The sequence below is a fragment of the Sinocyclocheilus grahami genome, unplaced genomic scaffold (genome assembly GCF_001515645.1).
Source record: "Sinocyclocheilus grahami isolate Dianchi unplaced genomic scaffold, SAMN03320097.WGS_v1.1 scaffold1434.1, whole genome shotgun sequence".
NCBI classification, from domain to species: domain Eukaryota; kingdom Metazoa; phylum Chordata; class Actinopteri; order Cypriniformes; family Cyprinidae; genus Sinocyclocheilus; species Sinocyclocheilus grahami.
In genome coordinates this window covers 54,297-73,687 of record NW_015506613.1, presented here as the reverse complement: position 1 = coordinate 73,687, position 19,391 = coordinate 54,297, and the positions used below count along the sequence as shown (strand labels likewise).

The following is a 19,391-nucleotide window of genomic DNA, read 5'->3' as shown; positions in this document are numbered from 1 at the left end:
AATAAGGCTTACGCAAACAGCGTAAGGAAACTACCGTAACACGCTTCAGTGTGATCTCCTGCTTCAGGCGTTGTGAACGTAAGTTTCGTTCGAGAATACCAGCGAAGACGTTTGACACCTTTCGCACACCGTAGGGTTATGCGCATGCGTTTGTTTACACCGCTGTCATCCCAGCGCTCGTTACACGGAAGGTAAAGTCTCGTTTTTATAGTTTTATTATAATATTTGTATTCTCTATGCGGATGTGAAGAATAGGACGGTCTGCGAAATGTCAATTCAACGTTGTTTTAGTCTGAATGCATCATGCAGTTGCAGCAGAGCTCTTCAGATATGATCAGTATTATCGATAAACTGCATTTTTATCACATTTCTCTAATTTTGGATTTCTGTCATTAACGTTACTTATATTATGATTGCAGGGGCGCAATTGATATGCATCATCATATTTATTATTGTTTAGGGGGAAAAAACAAGAAAAGTATAAATGGTGTTGTTTCAGAAAAGCGTACAGGTTATTTGTCCATTTGTTATTTAGTCTTTTGATTTGTATTATAGTATTTCGATAAGTGACTGTTTCCTTAAATATTATGTGAACTATAGAAAAATGTCATTGCACTCTGTGCTCTCAAAAGCACTCTGAATATACATTTAAACTATAATACTTTTCCATGTATTTGCAGTTAACATGCAATTAAGTCTCCTAAAGTATATATTTTAATGTAGATTATATGTTTATATATAATTATGTATATATGTATAATATATAAATATAAAATATGTTATACAATTATAGATTTCTCTTTTATGCCAAAAATCATTAGGATATTAAGTAAAGATCATGTTCCATGAAGATATTTAGTAAATGTCCTACCGTAAATATATCAAAACTTAATTTGTGATTAGTAATATGCATTGCTAAGAACTTCATTTGGACAACTTTAAAGATGATTTTCTCAGTATTTAGAATTTTTTGCACCCTCAGATTCCAGATTTTCAAATAGTTCTAGTTGCGATCTTAACCAATCATACATCAATGGAAAGCTTTCAGATGGTGTATAAATCTCAATTTCAAAAAACGGACTGGTTTTGTTGTCCAGGGTCACATTTGGACAATAAGTATGCTAAAGTGTCCGTCTTTTTCACAAGGGTGCTTATATAACTATAATTTACTTATTACTCGTTTATCCTAAATCATTGATTTCTGTTTTGTTTGAACTGGGATCGCAGGGAACATCCAGGCTGGAGTCATGGACAGCAGTGAAGGTCCAGTCCAGAGGCCTGTTACTCTGGCGATAGATGGAGCAGCTGAGACGCTAGAGGCCTCCGTCCCGTCCCAGACCGACCCGACAGAAGACTCTTTCCGAGAGGAGAGCATCGACCTGGACGCCGAAGCGTTTGTTTCGCCGCAGGATGACAGCAGTCACTCTGAGAGCCTGCTAGGCAAGCTGAATGACCAGATGATGGAGAGCGTGATGATTTCGGACTCCCCGAATAGCGAGGAAGAGGACGTGGTTCCCATTGACTCGCTTTTGGAGCAGAATGAAGAGGAGGAGGCCAAAACACCTGACGGAGATACAGAAGAAAGAAACGAAGACGTAAGCACAGCCAGAGCTGCTGAACCTGAGGAGGCATCTGAGGCTTTATTTAAAGAAGAGAACGAGGAGGAGAAGATCGTGCAGGTGGATGACAAAAGGGAAAATGTTGCACCGGACGACCCAAAACCAGAGGCTCCCAAAACTCAGGATACAGCGCTTGAGATGGATACGGATACGCCCCCCAAAGATGAGGCCGTCCCGGTGTGTACCATCTTTAATCGTGGTGTGCAACCCAAAGCACAAGCCCTGATTCCCGACGGCTTTCAGCCCACGCTGGTCAAATCTCCAAGTTTCACCATCGGCAACACAGAAACCCCCAACAAACTGGTCCCTCAAGTGTGCCAGCCGAGCCCCAGCCTCAGCAAGTTCTTCACGGATAGCAGCGCGGTCAACCCCGCCTCAGACTTCTTCGATTCTTTCACAACGTCCACGTCTTTCATATCAATCAGCAACCCAAACGCAGAGTCGCCCAAAGCAGCCGCCCCTCCAGAGTCTCCTCTCTTATCTGCTCCCACCGCTGCGGGCACGTACTTCACCCCCGTCGCTACCAAACCTCAAGGAAGTCCCGTAGAGCCCATGAGCCAGCTCCAGACTGTGTTCCCGAGCGGCGACGACCCCTTCGGAAGCGCTCTGATCACCAGCGAGCTGGACAAGCGCTATGACGCCTGGCTTCCCTCAGACGACACCAGGAAAGTGCTGATATCGGTGGCCACACAGCAGATCAGTCCTGTCCAGATAGACAGAGAGCAGCTGGCCATGCCTGGACTCAAGTTTGACAACCTACAGGTCAGTGCAAAATTACATTTTCAAATTTCAAATGACCCAAAAATGAATTTTGCGTCATTATGAATGGCTATCTTTGCCAGTCTTTAACAGGCTTTGTATTGTGTGTCAATAGTAGGGTTGCAAAGGGGTGGAACATTTCCGGTAAGTTTCCGGAAACTTTCCAAAATCCCTGGAATATTCCAAACAAATCCTGGAAAGTTTCCGAAATTTACTGGAAATTTTCCACCTTTTTGCAACTCTAGTCAATAGTGGATAGAAATGAACAATGTGTATATCCAAGAAGAACCTTTAGCATCCATGGAAACTTTGTTGTGGAAAAAGGTTCTTTAGATGATTAAAAGGTCCTTCACACTAAGATAAAAATGGTTCTTTGAAGAACCCTTCACTGAAAGGTCCTTTGAGGAACCCAAAATGGTTATTCCATGGCATCTCTGCTAAACCGCATTTTAAAAACATTGTTTTTAACAGAGCAGATGATATAAAACACATCACCCGGTGACTTTTTGACACCCCCAGGGCTTTTGTGAAAACTCGAGATCGTATTTTTGTATCTCTGCTCTCAGACAGTTGGATCGAGCACAGTGCATTACGGGTGACGAATTTAGCTTTATAGCGAAAGGGAACACCGAAGCACTTTTTTGTCTGTTTTCTCTAGTCATGTAGTATAATTTTTTATTTTATTTTTTTTAAGTGAACTGCTCCTTTAAAGACTGCATGAGAGTTTTGAGCCTTTTAGTCCATGTCCATTATATGCCAGTTAGGCTGATATGTTAGATTCAGGAGTACACTAGCATAACTAATGCTTTCTGGCTTTCTGTTTTAGTAGGAAATATGTTAGCCACTACCATTCTTCAAGAAATTGAAGATTTTATTCAGGAAGGATGAAGTAAATTGATCAAACGTGGCAGTAAAGACATTTGTAATGTTACAAAATATTTGCATTTCAAATAAATGCTGTTCTTTTGAACTTTCTATTCATCAAAAAAAAATAAAAAGTAAAAAATAAAAATAAAAAGTATCACGGTTTCCACAAAAATATTTGGTCCCACTTTACATTAAGTGGCCTTAACTACTATGTACTTACATCAAAAATTAAGTACAATGTACTTATTGTGTTCATATTGTATTGCAAAACACATTTGCTGCTATTGAGGTGGCATACGGGTAAGATTAGGGACAGGTTTGTCGGTATGGGTAGGTTTAAGGGTGGGTTAAGGTGTAAGGGATGGGTCAACTGTGTAATTATAAATGTAATTACAGAAATTAATTACAGATGTAATTACATGCAGATATTTTTAAAATATAAGTACAATGTAAAAACATGTATGTACACAATAAGTGCATTGTACCAAATTATTAATTTAAATGTAAGTACATAGTTGTTAAGGCCACTTAATATAAAGTGGGTCCAGATATTTGTCTGCATAACTGTTTTTAATAATTATCAGAAATGTTTCTTGAGCAGAAAATCAGCATATTAGAATGATTTCTGAAGGATCATGTGAATATTTAACAATATTACTATTTTACTGTATTTTTATAAAAACAAACAAACAAACTTTCAGGTCTTTAACTTGCAGTAAATAAAATATTTAATAAATAAACTTTTTTTAGTTAACTAAGATATAGCGAAGACAATAGTCACTTTTCATTGCTCTTGGTGTTTTAACTCTATGTAACAGTGAGTAAAGCAGAAACTGAAGCTCTCTGGTTTACAGGGCGATGCGGTGAAAGATCTCATGCAGCGTGTTTTGGGCGACCAGGCAGCTATGAAGAGACAGGTGCTCTCGGCCAGCTCAGTGGAGCAGAACTTCCTCGGTCTCAAGCGGCTGATAGTGAGTAGCACATCATATTTACTCCTCATTTTTTGACTCATTTAAGCACAGGCAGACACGTGTTTGGTGTCTTTTTTGTGTTATGGCTGGGATATTTTAAGTTGGAGGTGAGCAGCATTTATGCCGAAGCTTCACTTTTTGTACTTGTTCACCATCTCCATTTCTTTTTGAGTTTCATGACTGTCCAAACTAACTTGCGGCAACTTGATTTGCCCCAAACTGGAAATTGGTGCAAACATCTGAGCTAAAACCCTGCACTGTAATGTATTCCAGCCATTAGTTGGCAAAGTAGATTCTTTGTAGCTTCTAGTTTCTCTGAGACTAGTGCAGGACAGACAAGCAAAATATAGTATAGTCACTCACAATATAGTTATTTGAATTGAATCCTCTCAACAAAAACCCAATAGGAATTTTCCATTGGCTTTTCGATTGTTGCAGAACATAAACTCTGTGACCAACAAAAGTTTATGATTCTTGCATGTTTTGTCCAATATGATCTTCACAAATGAACACAACTAATGAATTTTGCTAAATGCAACTGGCAGAAGTAAAAAGCTAAACACAGAACCAGAAATACTAAAGAGAAGCTGTTTCCAAAAAATATGTTATCGCTGCAGCAGTCTACACTCTTAAAAATAAAGGTGCTTCAAAAGGTTCTTCAAGCGATGCCATAGAATAACCATTTTTGGTTCCACAAAGAACCATTCAGTCAAAGGTTCTTTAAAGAACATCTCTTTCTTACCTTTTTATAATCTGAAGAACCTTCTTTCACCACAAAGAACCTTTTGTGAAACAGAAAGGTTCTTCTGATGTTAAAGTTTCTTTATGGAACCATTTAGACCAAAAGGTTCTTCTGTGGCATCGTGAAGCACCTTTATTTTTAAGAGTGTATTGGGAAAATAGTCACATTCAAGCATTTAAGTGCTTTCGTTTTCTGTTAAATCTGATTATTTAAATTCTACACCACTCCTTCCAATCCAATCAAGTTCAGTCTGATTGAACTAAGTCGGATCAATTGAGATGTTTACATAGAGATTTTTCAGTTCGATTGAGCCATCAATCTGATAATAAATGGGTTATTTGGGTGCATGTAAACATGCTGAGTTTAAAAGTATAAGACTAAAAAGTATTTAGTCAGCCACCAATTGTGCAAGTTCTCCCACTTAAAAAGATGGAAGCTTCACTTTTTGTACTTGTTCACCATCTCCATTTCTTTTTGAGTTTCATGACTGTCCAAACTAACTTGCGGCAACTTGATTTGCCCCAAACTGGAAATTGGTGCAAACATCTGAGCTAAAACCCTGCACTGTAATGTATTCCAGCCATTAGTTGGCAAAGTAGATTCTTTGTAGCTTCTAGTTTCTCTGAGACTAGTGCAGGACAGACAAGCAAAATATAGTATAGTCACTCACAATATAGTTATTTGAATTGAATCCTCTCAACAAAAACCCAATAGGAATTTTCCATTGGCTTTTCGATTGTTGCAGAACATAAACTCTGTGACCAACAAAAGTTTATGATTCTTGCATGTTTTGTCCAATATGATCTTCACAAATGAACACAACTAATGAATTTTGCTAAATGCAACTGGCAGAAGTAAAAAGCTAAACACAGAACCAGAAATACTAAAGAGAAGCTGTTTCCAAAAAATATGTTATCGCTGCAGCAGTCTACACTCTTAAAAATAAAGGTGCTTCAAAAGGTTCTTCAAGCGATGCCATAGAAGAACCATTTTTGGTTCCACAAAGAACCATTCAGTCAAAGGTTCTTTAAAGAACATCTCTTTCTTACCTTTTTATAATCTGAAGAACCTTCTTTCACCACAAAGAACCTTTTGTGAAACAGAAAGGTTCTTCTGATGTTAAAGTTTCTTTATGGAACCATTTAGACCAAAAGGTTCTTCTGTGGCATCGTGAAGCACCTTTATTTTTAAGAGTGTATTGGGAAAATAGTCACATTCAAGCATTTAAGTGCTTTCGTTTTCTGTTAAATCTGATTATTTAAATTCTACACCACTCCTTCCAATCCAATCAAGTTCAGTCTGATTGAACTAAGTCGGATCAATTGAGATGTTTACATAGAGATTTTTCAGTTCGATTGAGCCACCATTTCCACCATAATTTGCAAATAAATTCTTTAAAAATCCTACAATGTGATTTTCTGGATATTTTTTTTCTCATTTTGTCTCTCATAGTTGAGGTATACCTATGATGAAAATTACAGGCCTCTCTCATCTTTTTAAGTGGGAGAACTTGCAAAATTGGTGGCTGACTAAATACTTTTTTGCCCCACTGTATACAGTATATTAGTGGTCGACCGATATTGGTTTTTTGACAGCCGATGGTGATATCTTGGAAAGAAGGGTGGCCGATAGCCGATATAATTGTATTTATTTTAATTAATATTTAAGAAATTTGAAATCATTTGAAAATGGATTAAAAAATAAATTTGTAAAATAAACATAACACTAATTTTACATACAGCACACAGTGAACACACATGAATATGGCAGTGGGCAAATGCATAAAGCGCAGCATAATTTGAAATCACGAATTTAATGTTTAAAGCATTCAATTTGCACAGACCGATCGTCACACAGAGAACACGCGATCGTGCAGGTCACATGCACACTTCACAAGATCTCACAACTGGATTCGACTAAGTTTGCAAGGTTTGTGAAATTACATTTTCATTAGCAATTCAAAGATTTGTTTAAATTATATAAATGCATATTTGCTGAATGCTGACGGCAAACGAGAAAGTATTGTTATGTTTGCCTTTCTATTACTAATAATATAAAAGCAATCGTTTTTTGTATACATTTTAATTCCTTTGTTTAACAGTGCTATCGGATTATTAGACAGACTTCTATCCGTATTAGACAGAACTGTTAACGACGACGGTGAACAAGAGGGAGAATGTGAGCACTGTGTGCTCAGGCGCTGCCGTTCTCAGCGCCATCACAATAAACGTACGGTGTTCTGTCAAAATAAAAGTCCCGCCTCGAATGCATCGGCTAAACAGAAAAACGTATCGGTCGATGCCAATATTTGAAAAATGCCAAATATCGGCCGATATATCGGCAGTGGCGATATATCGGTCGACCACTACAGTATATATCAGGAATATTCAATATATCAACCATATATATGGTGTATCCCATAGTATTGGCCATCTCTGTCTGGGATTGTGTGTGTGCAGTGCTGTATCGGACAGCATGAAGTGTCAGCTGGAGCTCCAGGGGCCCAAAATTACTGCCTCACTGATTTACCTCTGAACACACAGACAGACCTGAGATGCACAGCCTTGCTCGCTGTGCCCACGTCCTTCACCGAATGACAAGGATACAGTGTGTGTGTGTGTGTGTGTGTGTGTCTAGCGTTAGTGCTGAGCCTGTGGAAGCTTGAGCTCTATTCCCCAGATCCTGGACTTCACAGACCAGATCACAAAGCTCTGGAGCAGAGAAACACACAGAAGATCAGTCCTCTGTAGGCATTCACAGGCAGTGCACTGTATTGCTCTAAAAAAATACATTTACATCCATGCATTTGGCAGATGCTTTTATCCAAAGTGACTCACATTTCATCCAAAGTGTACATTCATTAGTTCATGTATTCTCTGGGAATCAAACCCATAAACTTGGTGTTGATAGTGTCATGCATTACTGTCTGAGCAACAGAAATCATATGTTTGTGTTCCCCTGACAAAGAAACATTTGACAAAATCATTTGCAGTTAATTACACATATTGACATTGACATATCCCATCCAAACTTTCTGTTTTAATAGGAAACATGTACTGAAAACTGAACTCGTCAAGCCATTTAAAACTATTTTCATATTTTTTCATTCCTTTCATTCCTTTTTTTCATTTCATCCCCCCCAAAAGATGTTTGTTCTCAAAATGTATGCAAATGTGCGCATATTGTGATAATTTGAGACATGGCCTCATTTGCATATTTAATTTGGGGAAAGTATGGGGAGATCTATTTTACCCTTTTCACCTGAGGTGTTAAAACTGTAATACTGGATGGAAATTTTGATCACACTTTATTTTAAGTTCCAATTCTTGCCAGCAATAAACTCCTAATTTGCTGCTTATTAATAGTTAGTGAGGTAGTTGTTAAGTTTAGTTAATGTGTAGAATGTGGTCATGCAGAATGTGTGCTTTATAAGTACTAATAAACAGCCAATATGTTAATAATAGGCATGCTAATAAGCAACTAGTTAATAGTTAGAACTGGTCCCTATAGTAGAGTGTTACTGAAATTTTATATGCAATTCAAATACGTAAATTTGTGTTTGTGTGGGGGTGGGTGTATGTATGTATGCCTGGTGTTCCCTATATTATGGGGACCAAATGTCCCCACAATGATAGAAATACCAGTAAATGTTGACCTTGTGGGGACATTTTTTTTGGTCCCCATGTGGGAAACAGCTTATAAATCATACAGAATGTGTTTGTTTGTTTTTTGAAAATCTAAAAATGTCTGTAGTTTTGTGTGAAGGGTTGGTGTAGGTTAGGGTAAGGGGATAGAAAATACCGTTTGTACAGTAGAAAAACCAATACACCTATGGAGAGTCCCCATATAACACGGAAACCCACCAATAGTGAGTGTGTGTGTGTGTGTGTGTGTGTGTGTGTGGGTGTGTGAATAAGTGACGGATAACTTTGACTAATTTTGCACTGTGCAATCAATGGAAAAGCCTCAGATAGTTTGGAAACAATTGTCATGGGCCTTGTGGATATAGTTCCCTTTTCATTTTATTGTTTATATATATTTGTACACAGGACATTTAAGGTATAACTGTTGAAATAGTCTGGGACTGGTGTAGAAGTAAGTACATGCTGATCCAGATCTGTCATCCCCAGAGAGAAGAGATGTGTGTGTTCACCTGAACCTGAGAGAAAATCACTCATTCTGCTCTCAGCCACCTTCATTTCCCCTTGTCTGCTCATTTCTCTTCTATTCTCTGTTTCTTCTGATCTGGCTTTTGTCTTCTCCGTACGGGGTTCCAGCCATTATTTTTGGCTCTGAATCAGTCTTATTTCTCGCGGCACCATCCTGACTTCCTCTCCAGCTGTTTAAAATAATGTTACTCCAGCTTATTTTTATGCCGACAAAGGACTGAATCTCTTGCTTCATTTCTCGGTTCAGTTTAGATAGCGAGACAGTTTATGGATTTGAAAAAAAAGATAAGATTGCATTTACATTGAAACAATCACTTTAAGGTTGAAGGCTGTCAGTTTAAATGTGACCGGACTTACATCCAGGGTAAAGTTACATCCCGTTTTACTGTTAATTCATTTAAAAGGAAACAGATACTTAATAAGTGGGACAAAACTGGCTGCAAAAGTACAAAGGTTTTGACCTGTGTTTGTGTGCATCTCCTGCTCCTTCTGTTTTTGTATGCTTTTCCTTACCGATATTGTCAGATACAAAAATCAGTTGTCAAATATTTATAAATATGACTAATCTAATGTTTACTTCAATTAATGAATTAACTGAATGGTTTAGGGTTGACAAATCTAATGGTATCAGATTTGTTTTTTTTTTATAATTGCAAAAAAACAAAAGTAGCATTGAATTAAACATGAAATTAGAAAGACTCAAATGGTATTTTCTTGTAAAACATACTCCAATAATCTTTGTAAAAAAAGTGTCTCACACGGCTCCGGGGGGGGAACAAAGGCCTCCTGTAGCGAATCAATGCATTTTTGTAAGAACAAAGATCCATATTCAAAACGTAATAATCACTTTAATCTAGCTTGCACTCACTGTTGTAAACTAAGCAGCCCCAGGAGCATGACGTATGAGTTTAGCGCTGCGCATGCGCCGGTGAGTCTCGTGAAAACCAATGTTTGTTAACAGGAGCAAAGGAAGCAAAGTTTCCTTACTTTAGCAAAGGAAAACCAGTCTCCTCTTGGCTTATATCAAAATCCTCCGACATTCTTCTTTACAAATCCTCGTTTTGTACTTCTAATTCGTGACCGTTGTTTTGTTTTGATCTCTCCGTGTGCGTCACTTCTGAGCGGCGCATGCGCAACGCTGAACTCATACGTCATGCTCCCGGAACTGCTTCTGTTTACAACTGCTGGCGCAAGCTAGATTCAGTGATTATTACGTTTTGAATATTGATATTTTTCTTACAAAAATGCATTGATTCGCTACAGGAGGCCTTTGTTCACCCCCCGGAGCCGTGTGAGACACTTTTTTTTTTTAATGGAAGGGCGCTTTTTATTTCACGTCTTTTGGACTGAAGGAATGCAACACCCGCTGAGTACAACGATAGAGCTTGAAAGATCAAAGACAATTTTTAATATAACTCCGATTGGATTCGTCTGAAAGAAGAAAGTGATATACACCTAGGATGCCTCGGGGGTGAGTAAAACGCAGCCTAATTTTCATTTTTGGGTGAACTAACCCTTTAATTCCTTTGTTTAACAGTTCTATCTGATTATTAGACCGATTTCTATCCACATTTAGACAGAACTGAACGACGACAGCGAACAAGAGGGAGAATGTGCCGTCTCAGCGCCGTCAAAATAAAAGTCCCGCCTCGAACACATCGGCCAAGCATAAAAACATATCGGCTCATGCCGATATTTGAAAAATATTCATTACTTCATCATTTCTTGCTTGATTTTAATAACGATTCATTAAATATCTGATGTGTTGATGAGAAGTCAAGCTGTGAAAGCTTATAACTGTTTAAATGAGCCGCCATAGTGATGGCAGAAAGCTGGGTCTGAAATCAGTATGATTTTCATTTATAAATAAATTAACTAATAAATCCAAAGAAAGTCATTGACCTAAAATGGACCGCATTGTTTTTTTTCTTCAATATAAGTTTAATGAATTTGATTTTAACATGAATTTATGGAATATACTGGATTCTATAACATGGCAAAGCTAATTAGTAATTAGCTGTTACTTGATTCATCTGCATCACAAAGTCCATCACTCAGCCTGGATCTCTGCTGACATTGGGCGATGATGCTTGCCCGCTGGGTCATTTGTTTTCCCGTTGCATTCAGATTAGCACTGGCCTTCAGATCATGTGGAGTGTTTGGTTGATGGTTTACCACCACAGACTCTGTGAACATTCATTTTCATATTAGTAGATTTGTGTGTAACAGATCCTATCGGTGATGATAACGATGTAACAAAAGCATCAGCTTTCTGTAGCATGTAGAAAGTGCTATAGGTTAGCATGGGTTAAACGTTCAGTGGTTAACCTCTGATCATCAGGGTCTAGCACAGTCTTCTTTAGTCTCGCTGGTTGTTTGACCTCATTGCTGCATTCTTGCCTCTTTACGATCCACCACTGGGTTTCTGGTGCGTCTGTATTTGCTCAGACTCTGATCAGCCTTCTTTCCAGACGCTTTTGTGTGCTCAGAAAAGCTAGCAAGGAAACAGAAAATTGTTGTTGTTGTCAGTTGTTTCTCCAGAAATGAGGGGACTGTGTGGGTCAATATTGTGTGCTGTGACTTACTGCCAGTATAATGAACAGAATTTACTACTGAACTTAGATCAGATTTTATGAGAACATCAGCCAGTTCATTACTGCTACACTGTATCAAATGAATACTGTACAAATGAGTACATGTTTATTGAAATGAAATGTGATGCTTTCATTTTGTATGTAGGCTTTTTTCTATAACTTAAGTAGAGTTTGAAAGCCATTCTTAATTCTGAACTACTGATGTTCCATCTCAAAACTATTTTAATTTCACTTTGAAGTCTTCCCATTGATTCCTATTTTTACTTAGTTTGATTTGTTGCCAAATTGAAAAGGGGACATGTGTCTTGGACTCAAGGTGTGTTTACACTGACAACACGGATCCTTAAACAATAAATACCTCAATCTGGACAGTACAATAAAAATGCATCATCTTCCTGCGTCTTTGTGATAAAAAGATGCAGATAGATCCTCACCCTTTAACTCCCTCTCCTTCCACAACCAAACCGTGACAAACAGGGTTTCTGTAGCACTTTCAGGTTAGTGATTATTCTTCACTTAATATCTGTAGTATCAGTGAGTGTAAAGCACTGAGCCATCGGCGTGATTGTAAATTACTTTCAATGAAAGTCTTGCTGTAAAGGTGACTTTGGTGAAAGCGTTCAGAATAATAATGAGTTTCAGAGTGGACTTTAAGTTTATCATTAAAATAATTATCTTGTACACTCTTAGAAAAAAGTTTTTTTGGGGGGTTCTATATAGAACTTTTTCTTCTAAGAGCGTATCTGTTGTATAGCATCATATTGACATCCTTACAGGTAGTTACTGGAAAATAAAAATCTGTTTTGTATGTGCTTCATTAAATATGGAGCTGTTTTACCCAAGATGCCTTCAAAAAAGCTACCAAAGATGAGCATAACCAATGTCCATCACACACTGACATCTAAAAGTTTTTTTATTATTATTATCATTCTCACTAACATTCGGATATTAAAATCTAATAAAATGGCAAAAAAAAAAAAAAAGTAGGTTAGCTGATTACTTAAAAAGTCCATGGATATTGCGGTCAGTTTATACTGCTGTAAACACTTTCTCCAACAAGCAGATTCAATGAGACCTGTTTACCGTGTTTGTTTATGCAACTTTTGGCATAAAGCTTATTGTGAGTCTTTTGAGAAGGATCTTTTTAATTCATTGATTGATCTTAGCTCTCTGTGAAAGATGTCCATTGAAAATGTCTCCTATTGTGTTCTACAGAGGTCTAGAATGACTTGAGGGTGATGGCAGGTTTTTCGTTTTGTTGGCCGATCTCTTTAAAAAAGCAGAATGTGTGTGTGTGTGTGTGTGAGAGAGTCCCCGAGTGTGCAGTACATCAGGAAAGACCCTCATTTCCCCTGTCATTGCCTTCTCTTATGTTTTATCTCAGTGGCGGCTGCTGCTTTTGCCCGTTTTCCTGCCAGTGGTTTTCGGCTTCATTTGCCGCTCTAATGAAGATTTAGAGGCTCTGGGGTCTCTGACAGAAAAGAGAGAGAGCAGAAAAGAAGGAAAGCAGAAGTGAGAGGCGGCTATAGTGGCGATGAAAATGCAGAAGAGAGACTCCGCTCAGGATGAGAAATGAACACAGATGGAACAACAGTGTTAATAAACAGCATCCCATCTAAGGGACATGCACACCATGAGTCAAATTACAGTGCTCTGCTCAAATCCCAAGTTAGACTCCATTGCATGAAGTGTAGCCAACAAACTACATGCGGTCAAACGGTGAATTTCGATTAAGATCAATTAAGCTAACTTTTTTTTTTACCCCCAAAAAATCTATACTTTTCAAGTTTTATAGAGTTGTTATGGAAATATGTTACATTAATTAGCATAAACATATCTATGACATCTATAAGAAATTAAGATCACTAATAAGGTCCAATTCTCACTATTAACTATGACTTTTGCCTCAAACTCATACTTTGCTGCTTATTCATAGTTAGTAAGGTAGTTTGGGTATGGGGTAGAGTTTAAGGGATCCAAAATATGTTCATGCATAGTAAGCCATTAATATTGACTTTATAACTACTAATAAACAGCCAATATACTAGTAATATGCGACTAGTTAATAGTCCGAATTGGCTCCTAAACTAAAGTGTTAACAAGATTAAATATGGCACTAAAAATGTCTGCCTTTTGGCTGAATCTCTTGTCGTGTCTTTGCAAGACCAGACTCATTTATGTGCAATGAGCTAGTTCTTTTCGAACCCCTTTCAATCCGATCGAAATTTCATTCAGATCGAAATCAATCGAATCGATTGAGGTGTTTACATGCAGACTTTTCAATCTAGTCATCATTATGATTAAAGCAGATTATTGGGGTATATGTAAATGTAGCTACTGCCAACATCCAAAAAACAGATCTATGCCACATGTGAGTAAAACGTCCCCTGTTTGTATCGCAGTAGATTTCGGTGCTCATTTTGAAGGTTTTTAAGTGGAAGTCTTGGCGTAATAAAAGGCAGCGTCATGTAAAGCGAGCGCTCGAGTGCCGAGTCTCTCTCATGCCTCCTCCTGTGTTTAATGGCTGCATCTCCTCTCACAGAGCACTAAGAACTGGAGGGCAGCCGTGGACCTGACGGGCAGACTGCTGACGGCTCACGGCCAGGGCTACGGCAAGAGCGGCCAGCCCACCAACCACACCACTGACTCCCTGCAGGTGAGAAGAAGCACTACCACACCGGGGCCAGATTTAGCTTCTGTCAGGAGTTACTAAAGACACATTGAAACATTTTGGGGTGGAGTAACCCTTTAACCCACCCACTGTGTGTAATACTGAAGATAATGTATGCTCAATATGGAGCGAATACTTGCTAGTTTCATAATACCTGATTTCATCAGTAGATTTTATTACATTACTGGATATGCACTTTATTTAACATGTTGAATGAATGCCATCACAGTAACCTACTATTTTAAATAAAAAAAGCAAAAACAATGTTACTATAGATAATAACATAAATGTTAAACTGTAAAAGCATTTAAAAAGCTTCAAACATTTAAAGTACATTATACAATCAGCAGCATCTGTGTATAACACATTTTTGTATTTTCAGCAAAGCAGAATTAGGAATATTTCTGTGCTGATGTCACCATTGTAAAAAAAATTTAAATGAACATGATTTAAGGAAAATAATTCTAACTAATGTGGATGTGTGATACAGTGCAAAAAACATGGATGCAGTACGCAGCGTTTCTGTGCATTTATATTTTTATATTTTGTGCAAAGGATAAACAACTTACAGGAGTATTCCATGTTTAAGATAAGCTAAATCAACAGCATTTGTAGCAATGTTGATTTACAAAACAACAATGACAACAAAATAAATAAAATTGTTATATTAAAGTGCCCCTATTATGGGTAATGAAAGGTTCATATTTTGGTTTTGCATGCATGTCAACAACAGGTTGACATGCATGCAAGGTCAAAAAACACTTTCATTGTCTTATAATATGCATTTATTTTTACCTTATTTGCTCAGCGATTCATTTTTCCAAATCCCTCCTTTGCATGACGCTAATCTGCGGTGATTGGTCCGATTGGTCTCATTTTCATTTCATCTCGCCTGTGATGCCTGATAAAGCAGCGTTTGTGAGCGCAGTGCTGCTTTGTGTACAGCGTTACCGAGGAAACCGCTATTTTTACTGCTCCAAAAGCGGCACCTAGCGGCAAAGAATGAATTTGCATTTTCATTCAGACCAACGCGAAAATCGACTGATGGTCAAGTTTTCCCGGGTCTGCGCGCGCAACAAGTGGGCGGGCAATATGCTAATGTCTCATGTTGACGTCAACATGAAACGGCTTGGGATTCGTTTTAAAAACGACTCGTTTCAATGATTCAGAGTCGACTCTTTCTTTTGAGAGACAATAACTTTATACACGGTGCACTTTCAGATTTAAAACTTTGCAGGATGTTTTCATTCACTTAGAATTGTGTTACACAATCCATGAAAATACATTTTCAAAAATCCATAGTAGGGGCACTTTAAATATAAATATGCTCTAAAAACAAAAATCTCGGTTAGAGTGAGGCACATACAATGTAAGTGAATGGGATCAAATTCCGGAGGATATATAGGATCAATGATCAACCTTTGAATTGGACTATATTCAACAAGCAACAGTATGAACCCAGTGCGATCTGAGAGCCCATTACCAAAACACACAACCTGCTAAACGACATGAGAGCTTCAGCTCTTTCTCACACATGATGTGCTGTACACGTGAAGTGTCCTGAAGCAGGGTTGGTGTCCGTGTTTTAGGAGCCTCACGTGGCTCCACACATACTGCTGCAAAGAAGAGTTATGCTGTAATACACCCAAACCAGAAAACACTGCTAAACTACCCTTACAGAAAGAAGTAAGTGTTGATTTGGTTTGTTGAAGCAGGCCACTCTCTCTTCTCTCTACAGCTGTGGTTTGTGCGTCTCTCTCTTCTGGTGAAGCTCAACCTTTTCCAGAACGCAGAGCTGGAGTTTGAGCCCTTCGGGAATCTGGATCATCCAAATCTCTACTATGAATACTATCCGACTGTTTACCCGGGAAGAAGAGGTAAGAGTTCTGGAGTTATTTAACTATATTTCATGTGTAAGGTGATGTTAAGATGTTGAGAAATAGCTACCCGTACAATACTGTTCAAGAAGAGTTCAGAAAGAAATCAGTCGTTTTATTAAAAAAGGATGCATCAAATCAATCAATAGTGAGAGTAAAGACATTTAATATGTTATGTAATATGCAGGCTTGGTGAGCAAAAGAGACATCTTTAAAAAAACATAAAAAATCTTACTGTTCAAAAACTTTTGACAGGAAGTGTAGTTCTTTCTCAAAAGCAATCATAATATCAGCCCATCACCCAACAGAGCTTTATTTCAAGACATGCAGATATATATAATATAAAACCTTATGCAGCTGGTCAGGTGAAATCTTCAATCCTCAGGTCTGCATTACAGGATTCGTCCTGATATCAAAGAGGCGCATGATCAAAGCCACGGGCCCTCGTTTCACCAGCATGGAGCGTGTTTCTTGACAGAAAAACAGAAGAGAGAGCATGCATGATATGGTGTTGATATCTCTCTATGTGTTTTCGTTTTGCATGGTCTAGGCTCGATGGTGCCCTTCTCCATGCGTGTTCTGCACGCCGAGCTCCCTCAGTACCTGCAGAAGCCTCAGGAAACTCTGGACCGTCTCCACAGAATAAAGAGCATCTGTCAGAAGGTGAGCGCGGCCTCGACTTGAACTTTACACCTCAGCGCCTGCACCTGCTCGCAAATTGAATTAGCCTCGCTGTAATTAGTGCTGTAAAACTTCAGCTCCTGTCCTTTCACAGATCCTGAGTAACCTGCAGGAGGGTTTAGCTGAGGACGGGAGTATGATGAACCTCACGCAGGACAACAGACTCGGTACAGACCACTCAAATCTCTCCTCTGCAGCTAGTGCAGGTCAAACACATAGTGCTGTTGAGTCCGACAGAATGGAAAATCTGTCACCTTTCACTCACCCTGAAGTCATCACCCTTCAAACTAGTTATTTGTGAGATTTCATATAAGTTAAGATGATTAAATTACAGCACAGACTTTTAAAGAGATTTGCACATATAGACGTAAAACTTTCTTAAAATCTGTGTTGAGGCAAGACTGTAATAAGAGAAAGATGGTACATTGAAGTGTATATTGATCATCTTGCACTCACGGACATAAATTTTTTATATTTTTTTCTAATATTAAAATACTTTCTAACATGAGACAATGCCCTGACTTCCTATTAGGACAAAAATAGGGAAATTATCAACAACAAAAAAGAAAACTGTGCTCGTCATGTATGTTTGAGGTCAAATCCCATGTAAAAAAAATATTAAATACATTAAATATAAAAATAGATATAATTCAATAATAAATATATATATATATATATATATATATATACAGTATATATATATATATATATAAGTTAACATTAATTAATGAAGTAACTAACATTAACAATGAGCAAGACATTTGTTACATTGTTTATTAATCTTTTTTATGATTCATAAAAATACAACTATTCATTGTTAGTTCATGTTATCTCAGGTCCATTAAATAATACTAAGATATACTTTAGATTTTAATAATATATGCTGAAATTAACATTAGGTTAATGATTAAGAATTTTTATTAAAATTAAATGAAAGTAAATTATTTTAATATTTATAAATTAATGTAATTAAAATATTACAGTGTTTATATATGTGACACATTTTTCATTTACGCAAAATGTATTTTAAGATTGGTATTTACTTTCCTGCCCCTTGAAATACATTTTGTAATATATTGACATTTTGTTTAAATTAAATATATTTTCAGTGTGAAAAATACAAGTACTATCTGTCCACAGTATATATTTAGTATATATTTGTAATATATATTGACCATGGAAAAATCGATATATTTTTAAACATCACCATTTGCCATCGCCTTTCAATTTCGAGCCTCTAAGCTTTGTCTGTCCCGTGAGTCTGCTCTCTAAAACACCCTGCGAAGGAGCCGTAGATGGCAGCATAAGATCCCGTCTCGAGCGATCCATCAGAGCTGATAGCTGACGCGTCTGTAAGTCTTGCATGCTCCATTGATTTCCTCACATGTTGTTTTGGTGAAGACAGAGATAAATACATGCTTCAGCATAGCTGTGAGGAGAGTGTGTGATTTCAGCAGCCCCCTGCCGTCTGTGGGTCTGATGTGCTTTCAGCGGGACGTCTGTAGCAGAGCGCTCACCCTGAGCCCTTTCTGTGTGGCTGTTCATTGCTCCTGTTTGCCCCCTGGCAGCATGAGGAAGAGGGGTTCATCAGAGCAGGGCTGATTCAGATAGACCACTTACATCCTATAATCCTGTAACACTGAAGGTGCAAATTTTGTCTGAGCTGTGAGTGCTTCAGGTTCAAGTTAATATAATTTTCAGTATTATCAATATCATTTTCTGTCCTCCATTTAGTATGCAAAAAAAATGCCGAAACCCCAAAAAAACAATGTGACCACAGTAGAAAATGTTTTATTCAGATTTTTATTTTGCAATTCTAATCAATATCTCAGCGATATATATATATATGGTTAATTCCAATTAATTTGATGGACATATCATGAAAATAATTTGGTTACATTAAAAGATCAACACGATCGAAACTTTGCTGAAAAACCTGTTGCATATCATCAGGCTTTTGAGGAGCGTTTATTTTATTGGATTGCATTGCATTTTATGTTTTGATCATTTAAATATCATCTTACTAAGACATATTAATGTTATAAAGATCTCATTGATTTACATTACAAGCATCAGAATTTCATCAAATAAATATCAGCATCTGCACCAAATTGCATATTTTTGCTCAGTTTGTGTCTTTGAATAAAGCTGAGCTGCTTTCTCTTCTTCACGTATGAGCTCTAGATTCTCAGTATATGGTACTATATGAACCATAAAAGCCCGACGTATCAAAATCAATGAAAAAACAGATTTAAAAAACTGTTCCAGTCCAGTAAAAATGATTTGGACAGGGTTGATTGGTTAACAGACCTACTTTTAAAGGGGTCATGAATTGAGAAATTCATATCTTTTGACATATAAAAACATTCCTGTAAGTTTCAGAACTCACAACTTTCCCCGTTAGTCTAAAAACAGCTGATATTGAAGCCAATCTGCTTCTC

At 37.6% G+C, this 19,391-nt stretch overlaps 1 protein-coding gene across 1 annotated transcript in view; it reads left to right on the top strand.

Moving 5' to 3' along the window:
* Positions 1-107: 107 nt before the first annotated feature.
* trappc12 (trafficking protein particle complex subunit 12) overlaps positions 108-19,391 on the top strand; it is a 25,754-nt gene continuing 6,470 nt past the window's right edge. The window contains exons 1-7 of the mRNA XM_016256463.1: positions 108-191; positions 1,228-2,381; positions 4,100-4,216; positions 14,264-14,377; positions 16,131-16,269; positions 16,820-16,932; positions 17,045-17,117. Of these exons, the coding sequence (XP_016111949.1) occupies positions 1,248-2,381; positions 4,100-4,216; positions 14,264-14,377; positions 16,131-16,269; positions 16,820-16,932; positions 17,045-17,117 (1,690 nt within the window). The 5' untranslated portion in view covers positions 108-191; positions 1,228-1,247. The remainder of the gene's footprint in view (positions 192-1,227; positions 2,382-4,099; positions 4,217-14,263; positions 14,378-16,130; positions 16,270-16,819; positions 16,933-17,044; positions 17,118-19,391) is intronic.